Here is a 15,529-nt window from a genome sequence, read left to right on the forward strand (position 1 = left end):
AAGGAAGGAAGAAAGGGAAACATTTTTAAACATTTTCTTGTTTTATTGTATTCTGTTTCTCCGTTTTTTTGTTACATGGGCTGGGGCCGGGAATCGAACCGAGGTCCTCCGGCATAGCAGGCAAGCACTTTGCCCGCTGAGCCACCGCGGCCCGCCGATCCTGTTTTTTAATCCCCTTTATTTGTCTTTGATTGAAGCTCCCACTTCAAGTGATGGCAAAAAGATTAAGCTTTCAATTTCATGTGACTCAGTCACATTTGGTATTTAAAAGAAGTCAGTTTGAGATTTAAAATAACTCAAGATTCTTCCCCCTTTCCCTCCTTCTTTGCCCCCCTCAGAGGTAATCTGGTTTCCTAGGGTGGGGGTGGGGTGGATGAGCATCAGCCTCATCCATCTCTGTTGTAGGTTAGTTGGTCCAACCTCAAGCTTCTTCTGGTTGGTCAGCTGTTCAGCATTCCTTCTGGGCACCCACAGTGTGGACTCGGGCTCCTAGGTGTTCCTCCCACACATTTGAGGGTATGCTAGGCTCTGGGAGGCCCCTCTTTCCATCCACCAACATCTCCTTCTGTGCTGACATCTCCCCCAGCCATTACTCATCGCTTTCTTCCATGTCTGTTATGTAGGAGGCTTGGGCCCCACCCTTGAAGGATTCAGGTAAAAGGTCCCCTCTGCTCTAGGACATCCCTTTCTCTCCCAGCTTATCATGTACCGGCATCTTTTCTTTGGCATTCATGAGATCGAAGCTCCAGAAATTCTTTCCTTGTTTGCTGAAGTCTTATTTCCTTTTGGGCAAGAAAAACATCCTAATTTATCATGCATAGTTCCTTCTTTCTGACTTATGGTATAAATTCCATGCTCTAGTCTTCAGGGATTTTGGTTATTGGTATGCAAAAGCCAAGTTTTATTAAAGAAAAGAAAACAACTTTCTCATAGCCCAGGCTTTTATTTAATTTAAATTTAAAATTTGATTTTATTTATCAAGAATAATTGTCTCAGCTATTGATCTTCAAATAATCAGTTCAACGGTTTATTTCTTTGCTCCATAATTATAGCGTACTGTCACATATAGTCACCACATGCAACTATTCTATTTAAATTAAAGGAAATATTATAAAAATAAAATAAAATTTAAATTTCAGTCCTTTGTCTCATTAGCCACATTTCAAGCACTCAACAGCTACATGCGGCTGGTAGCTACTGTATTGGACAGCGCAGACATAAAACATTTCCATCATCTCAGAAAGTTCTGTTGGACAGTGGTAGTCTAGAGTGTATGTACCTTCCCCACAAGGCCTGTGAATTGTAGAAGTGAAAAGATGTGCATAAAGGAAACACGGATGGGAGGTAACATGGCTGAGAAAGAAATCTCAGTTAATATCTTAAGATATTATCCTGATACAGGAACTTTGAAGGAAGTCTTGTAATTTGGAAGAGTAAATAATTGCTTCAAATGAAATTTCCCTTCATTTTTTGCTAGAAGAACATTTTTGGCAGGTGGAAATATTCCTGCTTACCAGTCTGTCACAGCTGGCATGTACCACGGGTTACCACCAATGAGCAACTCCCTCATGAAGAGCATTTTTGCTCCACAGTTCGGCCTGCCCCAGCCACTGGATCCACGGAGCCTCCAGGTGTGTTTACGGGCATTTATGCCTAGAAAAGCTATGTGGGGCATAGGGGATTTTGTCACTGTGTTTGGTTTAAATTTTGCATGGGCTGCCAAAGCTTTGATGCACTTCTCTCTTTGTAGGCTGCCTTTACTTACACCGAGGAGCAGTCTTTGCCCCCATGGCCAGTTTTAATTCCCAGTCAAGGTCTTTGCCTTCAAACTGCTCATCAGGCTGATAGGACACAACTTATGTGCTCACAAGTGGTAGCAAAACCAACACTTAATCTTTTCTATTTAACTAATAACAAGAGCAATTACAATACATAAATTAGGTCAGTGGCTGACATTTCAGTAACCCTAATGACAACATGTGTTATCACGTGTGACCCTGGCAACTCTGTTTGCCCTTAGGCAAGAGCAATATTACTCACCTTCTATGACCCAAAGTTTAAGGTTCAGGAAGGCCATAGAGGATACCACTGGAGAGTCATGGCAGTTCTAGATTATAGGCTGCATAGATTACCTGTTGCTGTGTACTAAATCACCCCCCAAATTTAGCAGTTTAAGACAATAGATGTTCATTCATATAATTTTGAAGGACCTGGAATCTGGCAGCAGCTTAGCTGGGTAGTTCTGGCTCAGGGTTCTCATGAGGCTTCAATCAAGGTATCAGCCAATGCTGTAGTTATCTCAAGGCTCAACTGGAGGAGAATCTCCTCCTAAGCTCACTCACATGGCTCTAGTAGGCCTCAGAAGATATACTTCCAATCTCATTCACATTGGCCCCTCCACCTGTCAGATGGCTACACCCCAGAGTGAGAAATCCAAGAAAGAGAAGCCAAGATGGAAGTCACAGTCTCAGAAGTGACATTCCAATATTTCTGCTATATTCTATTCAGTAGAAGTAAGTCACTAAGTCCAGCCCACTATCAAAGGAAGAGGAATTAAGCTCCACCTCTTGATGGGAGAAGTATCAAAAAAATTGTGGATATATCTTTAAAACTATCTTTAAAACTACCTAATGGGCAGGCAACAGTGGCTCAGTGGCAAGAGTTCTCACCTGCCATGCCAGAGATCTGGGTTCAATTCCTGGTGCCTGCCCATGTTAAAAAAAATGTTTATGTTAAATAAAATAAAAGTACCTCATATGCTCAGGTCTTGTGACTCCAAAACCTCTAACTTAATGCTTTGATGTTATAAAGCAAGCCTAAGTGATGCCGTCATCACTCCCAAGCAAGTCCCACACTTTTACCTACCCTAGGTACACACCAGTGATGCCTGGCCCAATTCTTGACCATCATTTAGAGCCAGAAGTTAAGGTTTAACCCTGGCCATTGGGTCTGCTCCTGCTGCCTTTGGGCCCTGCCTGGGGTTAGGTGGATATTGGTGCCTGGCTCCCTGTCATCTGAAGTGAGTTAGGAATAGCCACAACTTCTAGAACCATGTGAAAGCTGGACCAGGTCTGGAAGCAGTAGAATGGGGTTGCATGGGCAGTCCCACTATATCCAAGGTAGCTTTGACTGTTGGACAATGACGTGGAGAAGACAGAGGCCCATGTGTAATATATTGTAGCATCATCAATCTTGAGTTGTTACCTAGAATTGGGGCACCATAGTGATGTAGAACAATCTTTCAAGGTTCCTGATATTGAAATAATTTGAATAAGTTTACTTTTGTTGGTTATAAATATGCCTCATTGGCATTACACTACTCTGGAATTTCTGAACACTGGGTGCTGAGTAAATACATCAAATTCTTAAGTACCCTTCTGTGTTCAGCCACCTTCAGAAAAAAAATTTAATAAGATTATTACTCTTTCCTCTATATCATCAAGGACTATCAACGTAGATAAAGATCTAAATAATAAATAAACCATTCAACAGTGTTTTGGGATATGTACAGATATCCTGTTCATATATAGATATCTATTGCTTATGGACATAGTACAGCATTCTCATGTTTATTATTTGGTTCTTTTAGGCATTTGTGTTATTCCCTTGGAGAACATTTCTGGAAGATGGAGGACCATTTCCAGTTATGAGCAGCAGCCCAGATACCCTAGAATATAGTATGCAGGTACAGTAGATTTTCTCGTTTATATTCAGAGAGCTGAATTCAGACTGCAAAGTAAGGGTGCCATTGGATACTCCCTATTCTACCCACTAGTAAGTAATGTACGAGATAAGCAGGGTGTTATGAAGCTGTACACCCAATGCCAAAAAGCGAGTCATTTTCCTCATGAGAGAAGAGAATCATGCTCTCAGCTGGTATCTGCCTTACTTGTAGACTCAGCTGAAATTCCCAGGGCCAGTAGTTATCTGGGAGAGCAGCCATCCATCTCCAGTTACTCTGTGGGCCACTTAGAGAAACTCCCAGGTTGGCAGCTCAGAGCTGTATGACTCTTGATCCATCTACAGAACAATGGTGAGAAGAAAATATTTTAAACAGGACTCATAAGGACAATTTTTTGTGTTGTATGTTTTATCCCTGATTATTTAATTATATGTTATCAATGATTAATTGTGGTTTTTCCTCTGATACTTTAAGTATATTTTGTGGTATTTTCATTTAAAAAATGTTTAAAAAACAGGAAAAGATTAAGAACCACATGAAAATCAATCATAAATTTACTTCAAAATAACATGGAGGTGAGTAGATTGGAGATGGGGCAGGACTGGCCATTGTTGACAGTTGTCGGGACTGGGTGATGGGAACATGGGAGTTAATAAAATTATTCTCTTTGCTTTTGTATATGTTCAAAATTCTCCATAAATAAAAAGGTTTTTTTAATAAAGTAATAAAAATTGTTTAAAAATTAATCACAGTCCCATCACTAAGAGACAATTACAGTTAACTTTTGGTTTACTTTTTTCCAGCATTTTTGCTATATATATATATATATATGTTTATATCTCTATTTTTAAAGAAAAATGATATCACATTATAAATTCAGTTGTGTATTATTCTTTTCACGCATTTGACATAGTAAGAATTCTCTACTATAATTATGTAATGGCTTCCTATTATTCCATCCTAGAAATCTACCATAATTTATATATCCATACCCCTGATGTTAGTTATTTAGATCGCTTCCGACTTGAACTATCGCAGATAATGCTGTCCTGTACCACCTCATGCCTCAGTATTTCTGATTGCTTTTTTAGGATAAGTTTTCTAGAATCCACTAGAAATCCACTTCTAGAGTGGATTTGCTGAGTGAAATATTATGAGTGCTTTAAAATTCTTGCTATCTATTACCAAACTGCCATTTTGGAAAGATTATATCAATTTATACCCCCATCAGTAGTGAATGAAAATGCCTTTACTTGACATTCTTGTCAACTCTGGCATAATTGTTAAAATTTCTTGCCAATTTATTGGGAAAACTTTTAAAGATCATCTTCATTTGCATAGTGTGAACTAAAAATTGCATTTCTAGGAAAAAAAGATTTTTATAGACTTTCTTCTCAAAAAAATAAAAGGGAAGGTCCAAGTACTTTTGTAGACATACAGCAGTCTTTTAACCAGCTTTTAAACTCCCTTCTTAGATTTTAGAAATGTGGGTTTCAATAGTTTCACATTGGATCCAGTAATTAAGTTGGTTTTTTTATGTTTGCATTTTGGGATGTAACATGTACCCTTTATTAAGTGTACCACACAAGATTTGGTATGCTTTGACTTATAAAATGGGCCCCTTCTACCCAGCCCAGATCCTGGGCAGAACGCAGAAGCCCAGGCACTAGGCAATAGGTTTTAGGATCAGAGAACTTGAAGACTTTATTTCAACAAACACAGAGACTTAGGGAAAGTGCCATGGCAAACACCTCAAATATACCTGTGGCCCAAAACACTGCAAAATAACTGCCATTTTCCCTTTTTCTTCTTCATTTTGGGGCCATGAACCCAGACATTTTATAATTGCAATATAATCACACTCACAAGAAACAGAACTTATGATTTCATAATAACTTTTTGTCCCTTTTAGAAAACAAAACAAAACAAAAGCACTGAAGATGCCATTTAAATTACAGAATGCAGTATTGGCTTATGAACAGGATTTTTTTAGGTTGTACTCTTCTTAACAAGATACAGCCAAGGAAATATAGATGCTCCCATGCAAGAGGAAATTTTCAAGAGATTGTGGGCCCAGATTTAGCAGAACTTCTGCTCCTGACTCTGTACTGTGTGAGGGGCAAGACTGTGACCTCGAGGACTTCTGAGTTTATGTGTTTGAGGACTAGACCCAAGATACCATGAACAAACACTAGGTTGATTTTGCTTCTGGCAGCCTCTGCCTCCAGTCAGGTACCAAGCTTATCAGTCTCCATTGCCTTCCTAAGGCAATGGGTGCACATACGTTACTTCCGAGTGATGTAGCTCAGCCCATGCCCTCACTTCTGTTACTGCTGGGTTCATCATGAACAGAGAACTGCTTTAAAGGCTGAGGAACGTGATACTTCCCTTACAGAACCCAATGTCTGGTATATTCAAGGACTATGAACTAAAAATGTTATTCTTGTTTTCGTGGCTTTTCTAAGAGTCAAGAGGGCCAGGCTTGGTAGCACAGCTATTCCTAGTTTTCTCCCCTGCTGAAATGTGTTTAAACCTATAAAATGGCTGTCTTTTTTCAGCTGTGCCTCTGTGGACTGAGTGACCATGACCGCAAGGTGGCTTATGGAGAGCTGATAGGCATGCAGCAGTTAATGGAAGATGTACTTCTGAGTAGTTATCATGTGATCACGGAGGGTCCCTCAGGACAGCAAACCATACTGGACAAAAACACACAGGTATGGTTGGTGAATAATCTACATCATAGGTCAGTGTTATATTATAGTAAAGGATGTTTCTGTTTAGAAGATTGGTTAAAGAGTCACATATGTCCACAGCTTCTCCCTTGGGGTCCAGGCATGCACTAATGCCACATCTGAGCATCAACGAAGCTGTATCTTGTGAAAGTGGTACTCTGTGAAAGCCACTCCAAAGTTGTTTCTTTCACAATAAGTCCCATGATCAGTGGTATATCCATTTCTTTTCATTTTGGAAAGAGAACAAAGGTTATGGACTCTCCTCTGAAACCAAATGAAACAAATACTCTAGCTGGATGCTTTTCCTTGTGAGTCACACAAAGAAGGCTAGAGTTGGACAGGCCAGAGAGGGATGAAGGCCTGGGTGAATGCTGCAGGTCTGGGCTCTTGTCCACATAACTTGACTAGCCCGTGGACTTTTAGGTAAGTAGTCCCTTCTCTGGACTTGCCCCTCTGAAGCTCTAAGCTACCAAGAACCATACTGGCTCACCTAGAACTAAAACTTTCACTTTAAACAATTCTGCATTTATCTGGGGAACCAAACATAGACATGGTTGGACACAGCGTAAGCTAGCTGGTGTCCCCAGTTAAAGAGCCTCCTTTCTGAGCCAAACTTTTTGAAAGATGCCCATACCAGCTATCTCCATTTTCTTTCCTCCCATCCACTCCTCAAAACACTGTACTCTGTCTTCTTCCCCATCATGCCACTGAAACTACTGTCAGCAAGAGCCACGTGATCTAAATCCATAGGATACCTTTCGTTTTGGCTCTAGAGCCCATCATATTCTTATCCACTATGCTGTTCCACTCCTCACCCTCTTCCTAGGCAACCCATCCACTGTTATAGCTTTGAGCCCATATACAAGCGATAACTCCAAAATCTACCTTTCCCACCTGAATATCTCTCCTATAAGATTGATGTATTCAGCTACCTACTGGACATTTCCACTTGGACATTCATGTCAGAGACAGCATGTGTCAAACTGAGCTCATTTTCTTCTGCCAGAACTTGTTCCTACTCCTATAATCCCTATCAATGGAAGGTATGCCCATCTGCCCAGTGCGTAAGGCAAAATTTGTGGATACCATCCTTGTCTCCTCTTTATCAACCCCCACAATAACACCAAGTTTTACTATTCTATTATTTTAATATCTCTTGAGTTTCTCTACTTTTCTCCATCCTCCCTCACTTCACTGCACCCATACCTAATCATCATCATCTACATCATAGCTAGGCTATGATAGTAGCTTTCAATCACTTTTGCCTCCTTCTAATTCATTCACCAGGGAAATATTTAAATGCAAATCTGATGATGTCGTTTCCCTCCTCACAACCATTCAGTGGCTCCCAAAGGCCCTGGAAATAAAGACCAAATGCTGTAACCAGAATTTCATGACATGGTTCCTGTCAATATTTCTACTTCTAACTGCTTTCATTTTGTCAGATGCACGTCTCTTTCTCTCCTCTGTAACTTGGTGCAAGTTGATCCCTCTGGTGAAAAATGTCCCTCTTCTTTCACTCTTACCTCATCATCTAATTCCTACTTATCCTTCAGGTTTCCATTTCCAAGTCACTTTCTTTAGGAAGTTTTCTTGGACTTCCACCTTCACATCAGTGGTCCTCTATGCCAATAGGGTGATCCTGCTACAAGTAATAGGTTTCCCCACTAGCTGTGACTTGAATTAAAGAAGTTTATTAGGGTGCATGGGTAGTTCAGTGGTAGAATTCTCACCTGCCATGCCAGAGGACCTGGGTTCAATTCCTGATCCATACACCAACACCACCAGCCCCCCAAAAAACATTGTGAACAAAATTCCCTATGATATATATATCACATATCTGTATCTCTGTGTGTATGTATAGATATAGAAATACATATATATGTAGGGAGACACATTAAAAAAACAAACAAACAAAGGTTATTAATCTTCCATAACAAAAAGTGAAAAGGGAGACACTTCCCAAGGATTTAATCTTTGCCACCTGGGTGTGTGCAAGATTCCTCCCTTATTCTTGCAAGATGGAAACAGGAGCAAGAAACCTTTCTCCTTAAGAGGCACTATCTTTTTATCAAGGAGGAAAACTTTTTCCAGAAGCTTCCTGATAGATTTGCCCTGTGTCCTATTGACTGAAACTGAGTCACATATCCACTCCAGACCAATCAGTGGGAAAGGGACTGCTCTAAATTCTATAACAGAATTAGATATCTCACTCAGAGGGAGCATTTGCAAAGCTGGAAATAGACCAAGTTGTGCCAAGATCAAGAAGCAAGCCGAGCCTCTTGATCCCTCAGGTTACCATTTTTTTGGTCCAATTTCTGATGGATTATCATCTTCCTCTGACAATTCTCCCCTTCCTACCTTGTTCTTTCTTTATCCTGTCTCCTGTTCCTTCTCCCATCTTTTAAAACACTTAGGTAGAGAAGCCTTCTCTTAGTATGAACATTTGCAGATAAGAATAAGAGGCTTGAAATGGTTATGTTAAGTAAGTTTGCTTTAAAATTATTTCCTTTAGTTAGATTTATGTAAGTGTTTTTATTTAAAAGAACTTAAGATACAAAAATGGGAAGCACTGGCATCAACTGGCCAGTGAGACAGCACTGCTGGGTTCCTGTCCCAGCCACAGCATGGCCCGTTGTGATCTCTCTAGGCCTCAGTCTCCAAAACTCCAAAATGAAAGTGATTATTAAGCGCAAGTCTTTAAAATGGTGGTCCAAGGAGTCCTGGGGTTCTTCAGAGGCACCATGGGGCTTTTTGAGGGGAGGGGACCCACTACTAGCCTCCAGGCTATTTCCCCATCCCTGTCCCATGTCTCCAGAGCTGCTTGGCCTTCATCTAGTTGATATTTTTGCTACTGCATACGATTTCATCTGATGAAAGGGTTCTAAGGCTACAATAAAATCTGGAAATCCACAGATGAGCTGACTGTTGAGGAGGCGGGCTCCAAGCTGTCTGCAAGAACTCCTGCTCTCCCTGGGTTTTTACTTGCAACTCTGACCAGCTCCCTCCAGGCAGACACTTGTTTTCTTTAGATATATTAATAGCACCGATCTAGAACTCAGTTTAGTAGGTGGTTCTTCCTGTTCCTAGCCAAGGTCTAAGGTGCCTGTCACCTGACTGGACCCTGATGTTCTTTGAGCCCCTTCTTGTGACATCCTGAGATTTGCCATCTTCACCTGCAAAAAAGAGCTCTGTTTCCGGGACCAGGACACTGTAGTTCACCTAAGGACCTGGGTGCAGGTCTCCATTCTGTCTCTGGATGACCCTGGCCTTAACACCCCCAGCTGAAGACAAACAGGAGCCTGAGAACCTTGTTCCTTCCATATACTCCAGGGCCGCCCTCAGCAAATATTTTTTTAATGAAGTCCTCAGTCAATAATGAACAAATAATAATTTTGAAATAAAATTTTCTATTGAATAATAAATTATATGAGCAATTATCTCTAAGGAACAGGAAATGGCATAAGCTTAAGTTTCCATTCCCAAGTAAAACTGAGTGGTTCCAGACCCAAGCAGAAAGCTGAGAGTGAGATATTCCTTCTGCACACTGTCAGAAGGGATGCTTAGCTACATGTGCTCAAATGCTACATCAGACATTTAAATCATTCCTCCTGGGAAAAAAAAAAACTACTTTATTTTCCAAAGATTTCCTTCTGCATGGGGTGCATGTAAAGGATTATCCTGCATTGGTCAGTAAGCTTAATAAAGAAGGATTTCTATGATGCTTTCAGCCAGATTTGCCCAAGGTGCCAGAATTCCGAAGTCAATTCCAAAGCAGCCCAGTGGCCCCCAGGGTGCTGGAGAGCCCACGTGAAGCTGTGATGTCCCTGGTTTTGTTAAGGTCATTTCTGACACTGTGGAAGCAGCTGGAAGTACTAAAGGAGCAATGGGGCCAACTCAAGCTGCGAGTCCAGGATATCAACACCGTCTCTCTCTACAAACAATTCTCTGAACTCTATGAGTAAGTGTTGCTGAGATAGAAATTCATGTCAATTAGTGGAACCTGGAGGTTGGCAAATTCTTGCCCCTTGCTCTGAGGACGAGATTTGGTTGCTGAATCCTGGTATACCCAGGTCCACTGAGCCCAGTGGAAGCTGGGCAATGTGTCTCTACAACAATGATTAAGGAGGAAAACTAGGTTGCATTAACTGCAAGGACAGAGTTGGATTCCACTAAGCTACACTGTATCTCTTTTAGTAAGCTGTTCCTGGGAATTTGTGCTTATGATGCAACCCCACAGTGCTGACGAAGGCTTTTTAACCCGTAGGATCTCAGGGAGCGATGGGTGCAGTCAGCTCTGCAGTGAATTCCTCCCCACTTCCTACCCCATTAGACCCAAGTGCTGAGTCTCTGAGAGCTTCATGCACTGCAGCCAGAGGTACAAATATGGTGAAGCCTGAGACCCTGAGCCTGCGGGAAATGAGACATTTTAGCAGCTTCAAGCTGTGGCTGGGATGACTTAGCTGGTAGGAAAGACATGTTTGCTTGTTCCTTGTGTCCAGTGTCAAACAGGAAATTACTAAGCACCCACCCACCATCCTGGGCCTTACTGAGCATACAGAAGTTCTCTTTGGCATGATCAGAATTGTCTCCCTAGGGAAGTTATTGTAGTCAGCTTCATGTTACCTAGGAAGTGAGAAGACTTGTCAACATTTTGAAGAATGATGACTGAAATTATATGTAACCAAAGGGAAAGGGTCTTGGAATAGTACATTGACTTAGGGAGTGGCAAATGTGGCCAATTTTGATGTTAATAGGTATGGCTGTGAGTGGGCTGGGAGATTTAGACATGATGACCAAAAGTCTTGCTACAGAAAACAGAAAAGAAGTGAAAATAATAGAGAATATGAATGAGAAAAAGTTATGTTTGCTAATTTCTTCTCTCATCTTTAATAGAACTGACATTCTCTATCCCAGCATGAAAGCTATAGCTAGGCAGATGGGGAAAGAAGATGAATTTGAAGAACTTAGAATAAATAATCAGTCTATTCTTCCCCCAAGAGGAGCCTCAGAAATTGAAATAAAAACTCAGCAGGTATGCATTAGCTATTTTAAATTTGATATTGAAAAATTTGCTTTATAGCATTAGCATTTAAAACCACACATATTCCCAAATGGTGTTTTTCTAAGAAGTTAAGTATAAATTGAAGGTCTGTAAATCATTGAACAAGCTCTGGAGGAGGTAGATATTTAAAGGCATTCGGGGCTTTGATCAAGCAAAGAACCATCCCCTCATGAATTACTTCTGCAGGTCTAGATTTTCATTTTCTGATATTCCTCAACTCGAGATACACCTGCATATGGAAGACTGTAATAGAACATGTAATCACTAATATCTAAAACATAAAATCCAGCACACAAGAATCACCACCTCTCCCAGCACACACACTCTACCCATGGAAGTAAAATATTTAAAATTAGCTTTTATAATTTTTTCCTGAGAATAAGGAAATGCAGTTTATGTACTAGCACATTTGGCATCAATGCAGAGAGACTGTTTCCCAAGTCTTTGCTCACCTTTCCCCTGGGACACAGGCTCAGTGTGGCTGTGCTTATTATAACAGGCAGGCAAAGCCTCTGGCTGTTTGGCTGTCAATGCCAAATTGCATATCCACAGAGTGATAAGGAGAACTGATGCCAGTCCCCACCTTTCAGTCCTGGGCCCATTGCTTGCCTTTCTCAACCTTGGTTCCTCTCTAGTACCTGGGACCCTCTGACAGGGGGAAATGTGGGATCCCCAAGCATAATGAAAAGAGTGAGAGCCCATGAATGTTATTAGCATGGAGTTTTCTCTTGGTTATATTTGGAGTTTGAAATCTTCCTCGACATCTTAAATTGAGTTTTAGACCTTAAGACTTCTCATTGCCTTAGGCAGTGAACACTGCAATTAGGCAGAACTTGGTAGAACGGGTTATGCTTTATCAGTCAGGATGTGAGCCAGGAAGAACAGATGTTGGTCTCTGCAGAAGTGTATCTAGTCCCAAGAGACACTGAGAACCCAAGAAAAGAGCCTCTCCTTCCTGGGGATTGTAGCTGAAAGAGAGGATCTAACCCAAGGCATTCTGCAGGCATCTGACTCAGGAGCCCAGGGGCTAAGCTGAAAGTAGACAGTGACTCTCAACTTATGCCCGTTCTAGCTTCAGAAACTTCTGGAAAGTCTTGAAATTCATATGATCCAGGAGGTATTAAGAAGAGTTAAAAGAGAGATGACACTGGTTATATCAGAAAAGTCCAAGGAAGAGTATACACTCCCTACAGGTAAAGTATGTTTATTTAATTACTCCACGTAATGACATTTATTGGTTTTTCCTAATTAAAAAAAAAAAATCCATGTATCCATAGTCATTTAGTAAACACTGCAATGCCCAGAAAATGAGATTAAAATTACTTTTTGCTTCTTGACTTTTAACACTTTGGTATATCTCAACTCTGTGGATTAATTTATAACTGAAATGAAGTTTGAATGGGGAAAATGCATAAAATCTTTCCTACTTGCTTATGTTCCTACATACACCCATATGTATGTACATATCTCAAAATCTTGCATATAACTAGATCTCTATACCTATCTATCTACATTTGGTGTGAGGAGGTCATTAAAATCACTTCCTTTCATTGTGGGGGTCTGGCTTCCTGGGCCTGAGACTCTGTGTGTGTACAGGTTGCATAGGAGCCCTTGACGTTTAATGCCCTATGGTCACTGTCTGAAATTCTCATTAATTTTCACTTTGAATTTGTGTTTTGTAAATGAAGTCTGATGGGTCTATGGAACATCCATCCAGGACTTGGGGGCATTCACCTTGTTCAAGGATGATCTCACCTCCTGCACCTCCCCACTTCCCGGGACTGATTCTCAGCCATCTGCCCCACTGCACCCTGGCACTGCCTGGCTTTCCCCAACCTGCCCCTACCCAGCAATCACTGCCACCCTTCATCTTCCTGGGCACAGGGTAGGCGGGGTTCAGAATGTACACCTGGAAGCATCTCAAGGACCTCAGGTTGGCAGCACCACAGTGATTCAGCCTGGGCAGGCCCCTTGACCACTTCCCATCCAAGTATCCAGCATATCCCAGCACAGAGGTTGCAATACGGTTGGGGGTTGCCTGTCCACAGCAAGTTGGGGCCGGGGATCTTGAGAAGAGATGCCTAAATGGCCTCTCCCACTTCTGGCTGGAGCCTGGAGCATCTGTGGGAGTGGCTAGGCTGGGTCCCTGGGTGCCTATGAGGGGCTGCACTTGGCCTGCAAGTATCTCCAGGCTGAGGGAGGGTGACATTAAATACCAAGTAAAAAGCACCATGGCAAGTTGAGAAAGATTGCAGGAAAATGGAAAAAGTTTCATATTTTAGCACAGCACTTTTTGTCTGCTCTTTGAACAAGAAGCCCTGAATTTTTTTTTTTTGCACTGGACCCCCAAAATTATGTAGCTGGTCCTGACTCATAATTCTGTAGGAAAACCCAGGACCTTTGTGCTAGGGAGTTATTGTTTGGCTAGCAAAATAAATTAGGCTTTCCTTTTGAGATAAGGTCCACAGACATAGTAGTGTTAATCAACAACCCCTATCCCCAACTAAGACTTTGTCATTTTATCAGGACTTCCAGTAACTGAATTTTGTAAACAGGGCTTGGGGGAAAGGCTGCACAACAGAGAGGCAAACCACTCTCCAGCTGGGCGAATGAAGGTCACTGAATTGCTGAGTGTAGTTGTGCTCCAGTTACAGAACATTTAAAAAGATACAAAGTGCTTTGTTGTTTGGGCAGTGTTTACCACATCCAGGCAGCTCCCTTCACAGTCCTTCAATAGGGCTGTGATTCTTAGGAAACACTCAGGGGGTGGAAGCATCTTTGCTTTGGGGCTGTGCTACCCGAGCAGGGTATTTGTCAGCTGAGCTTGTGCAGGGCCTTATATAAGAGGCCCATAGGCATTGGTGGGGGGGGGGGGGGGTCTTTATTTTTTAAATGGTGGTAAGGTTGCTATTACCTTACTTGGAGTAAGGCCTATTCTAAACTCTTGTTTGGATTCTGTACTCACAAGACTTTTAAAATAAATATTGAGTTTAAAAAAATTTTGGTCTGTCCAGCATGACTCAGTGCAGAAGCCTGGGTCTTCTCCCATGGTGCAGGTAATGAGGCCACACTGGGTGCCAGGAATGCTTTTGTGTATGTTTCTTCAGTTTAGTCTTCTTGAGAACTTTGTGGGCTGGGTGCCTTCAAAGAAGGGGATATAACCTGGGAATCCCTACCCCACTACTCAGCATCAAGAAGTAGCCATAGTGGATGGGGATTCCAGGCAGAGACAATGCTTTGTGATCAAGGTTAACTTGGGGCTGGAAGTCTTTGATGGGAGAGAGGGGTGTTCTAGTTTTCTAGCTGCTGGAATGCAACACACCAGAGATGGACTGGCTTTTAATAAAAGGGGATTTATTTTGTTAGTTCTTCAGAGGAAAGGCAGCTAACTTTCATCTGAGGGTCTTTCTTAATGTGGGAAGGCACAGGATGATCTTTGCTGGCCTTCTCTCCAGGCCTCTGGGTTCCAACAACTTTCTCCGGGGTGATTCCTTTCTGCATCTCCACAGGCCTGGACTGAGCTGCAAGTGCTGAGATGAGGTATGCTGAGCTGCTTGGGCTATGCTTTGTTGCGCTCTCTCATTTAAGCATCAGCCAATTAAGTCAAACACCATTCATTGCAGCAGGCACGCCTCCTAGCCGACTGCAGATGTAATCAGCAACAGATGAGGTTCACATACCATTGGCTCATGTCCACAGCAACAGAACTTTAGGTGCCTTCACCTGGCCAAGTTGACAACTGAATCTCACTACCACAAGGGGATATGGAGAGTCTTGAGAGCCAGGGGGACAAAGAAGGCTCCTGTCCTTTCCCTGTTGGCCAATTCTGGTATCCAAATTTATACCTCCCAGAAGAGGGAGCAGGAAATACTTCTCCCCTCTACCTGCCACCGTCCTCCTCACCTTGTTCTGAGGGCTAATTCTTTTCAGATGGCCTCTGAATGGGTTTCCGGTTTGCCAGGGACCCTCTTTACATGTGTCCTCTAGATCTGTCTATAAGTGCTCATTCTTACTAGCTAAACTAGGTGCTCCCCTGAAAACATTCAAAAG

At 41.9% G+C, this 15,529-nt stretch overlaps 1 protein-coding gene across 2 annotated transcripts in view; it reads left to right on the top strand.

Annotated features, from left to right (window-relative positions):
- LOC143685039 (uncharacterized) overlaps nucleotides 1-15,529 on the top strand; it is a 193,607-nt gene that overhangs the window by 148,506 nt on the left and 29,572 nt on the right. For both annotated transcript variants that reach the window (XM_077162579.1, XM_077162580.1), the window contains exons 30-35: nucleotides 1,478-1,631; nucleotides 3,590-3,685; nucleotides 6,241-6,396; nucleotides 10,146-10,375; nucleotides 11,311-11,449; nucleotides 12,552-12,672. In XM_077162579.1, the coding sequence (XP_077018694.1) occupies nucleotides 1,478-1,631; nucleotides 3,590-3,685; nucleotides 6,241-6,396; nucleotides 10,146-10,375; nucleotides 11,311-11,449; nucleotides 12,552-12,672 (896 nt within the window). The remainder of the gene's footprint in view (nucleotides 1-1,477; nucleotides 1,632-3,589; nucleotides 3,686-6,240; nucleotides 6,397-10,145; nucleotides 10,376-11,310; nucleotides 11,450-12,551; nucleotides 12,673-15,529) is intronic.

This window comes from Tamandua tetradactyla, chromosome 5 (genome assembly GCF_023851605.1).
Source record: "Tamandua tetradactyla isolate mTamTet1 chromosome 5, mTamTet1.pri, whole genome shotgun sequence".
Classification (NCBI taxonomy): domain Eukaryota; kingdom Metazoa; phylum Chordata; class Mammalia; order Pilosa; family Myrmecophagidae; genus Tamandua; species Tamandua tetradactyla.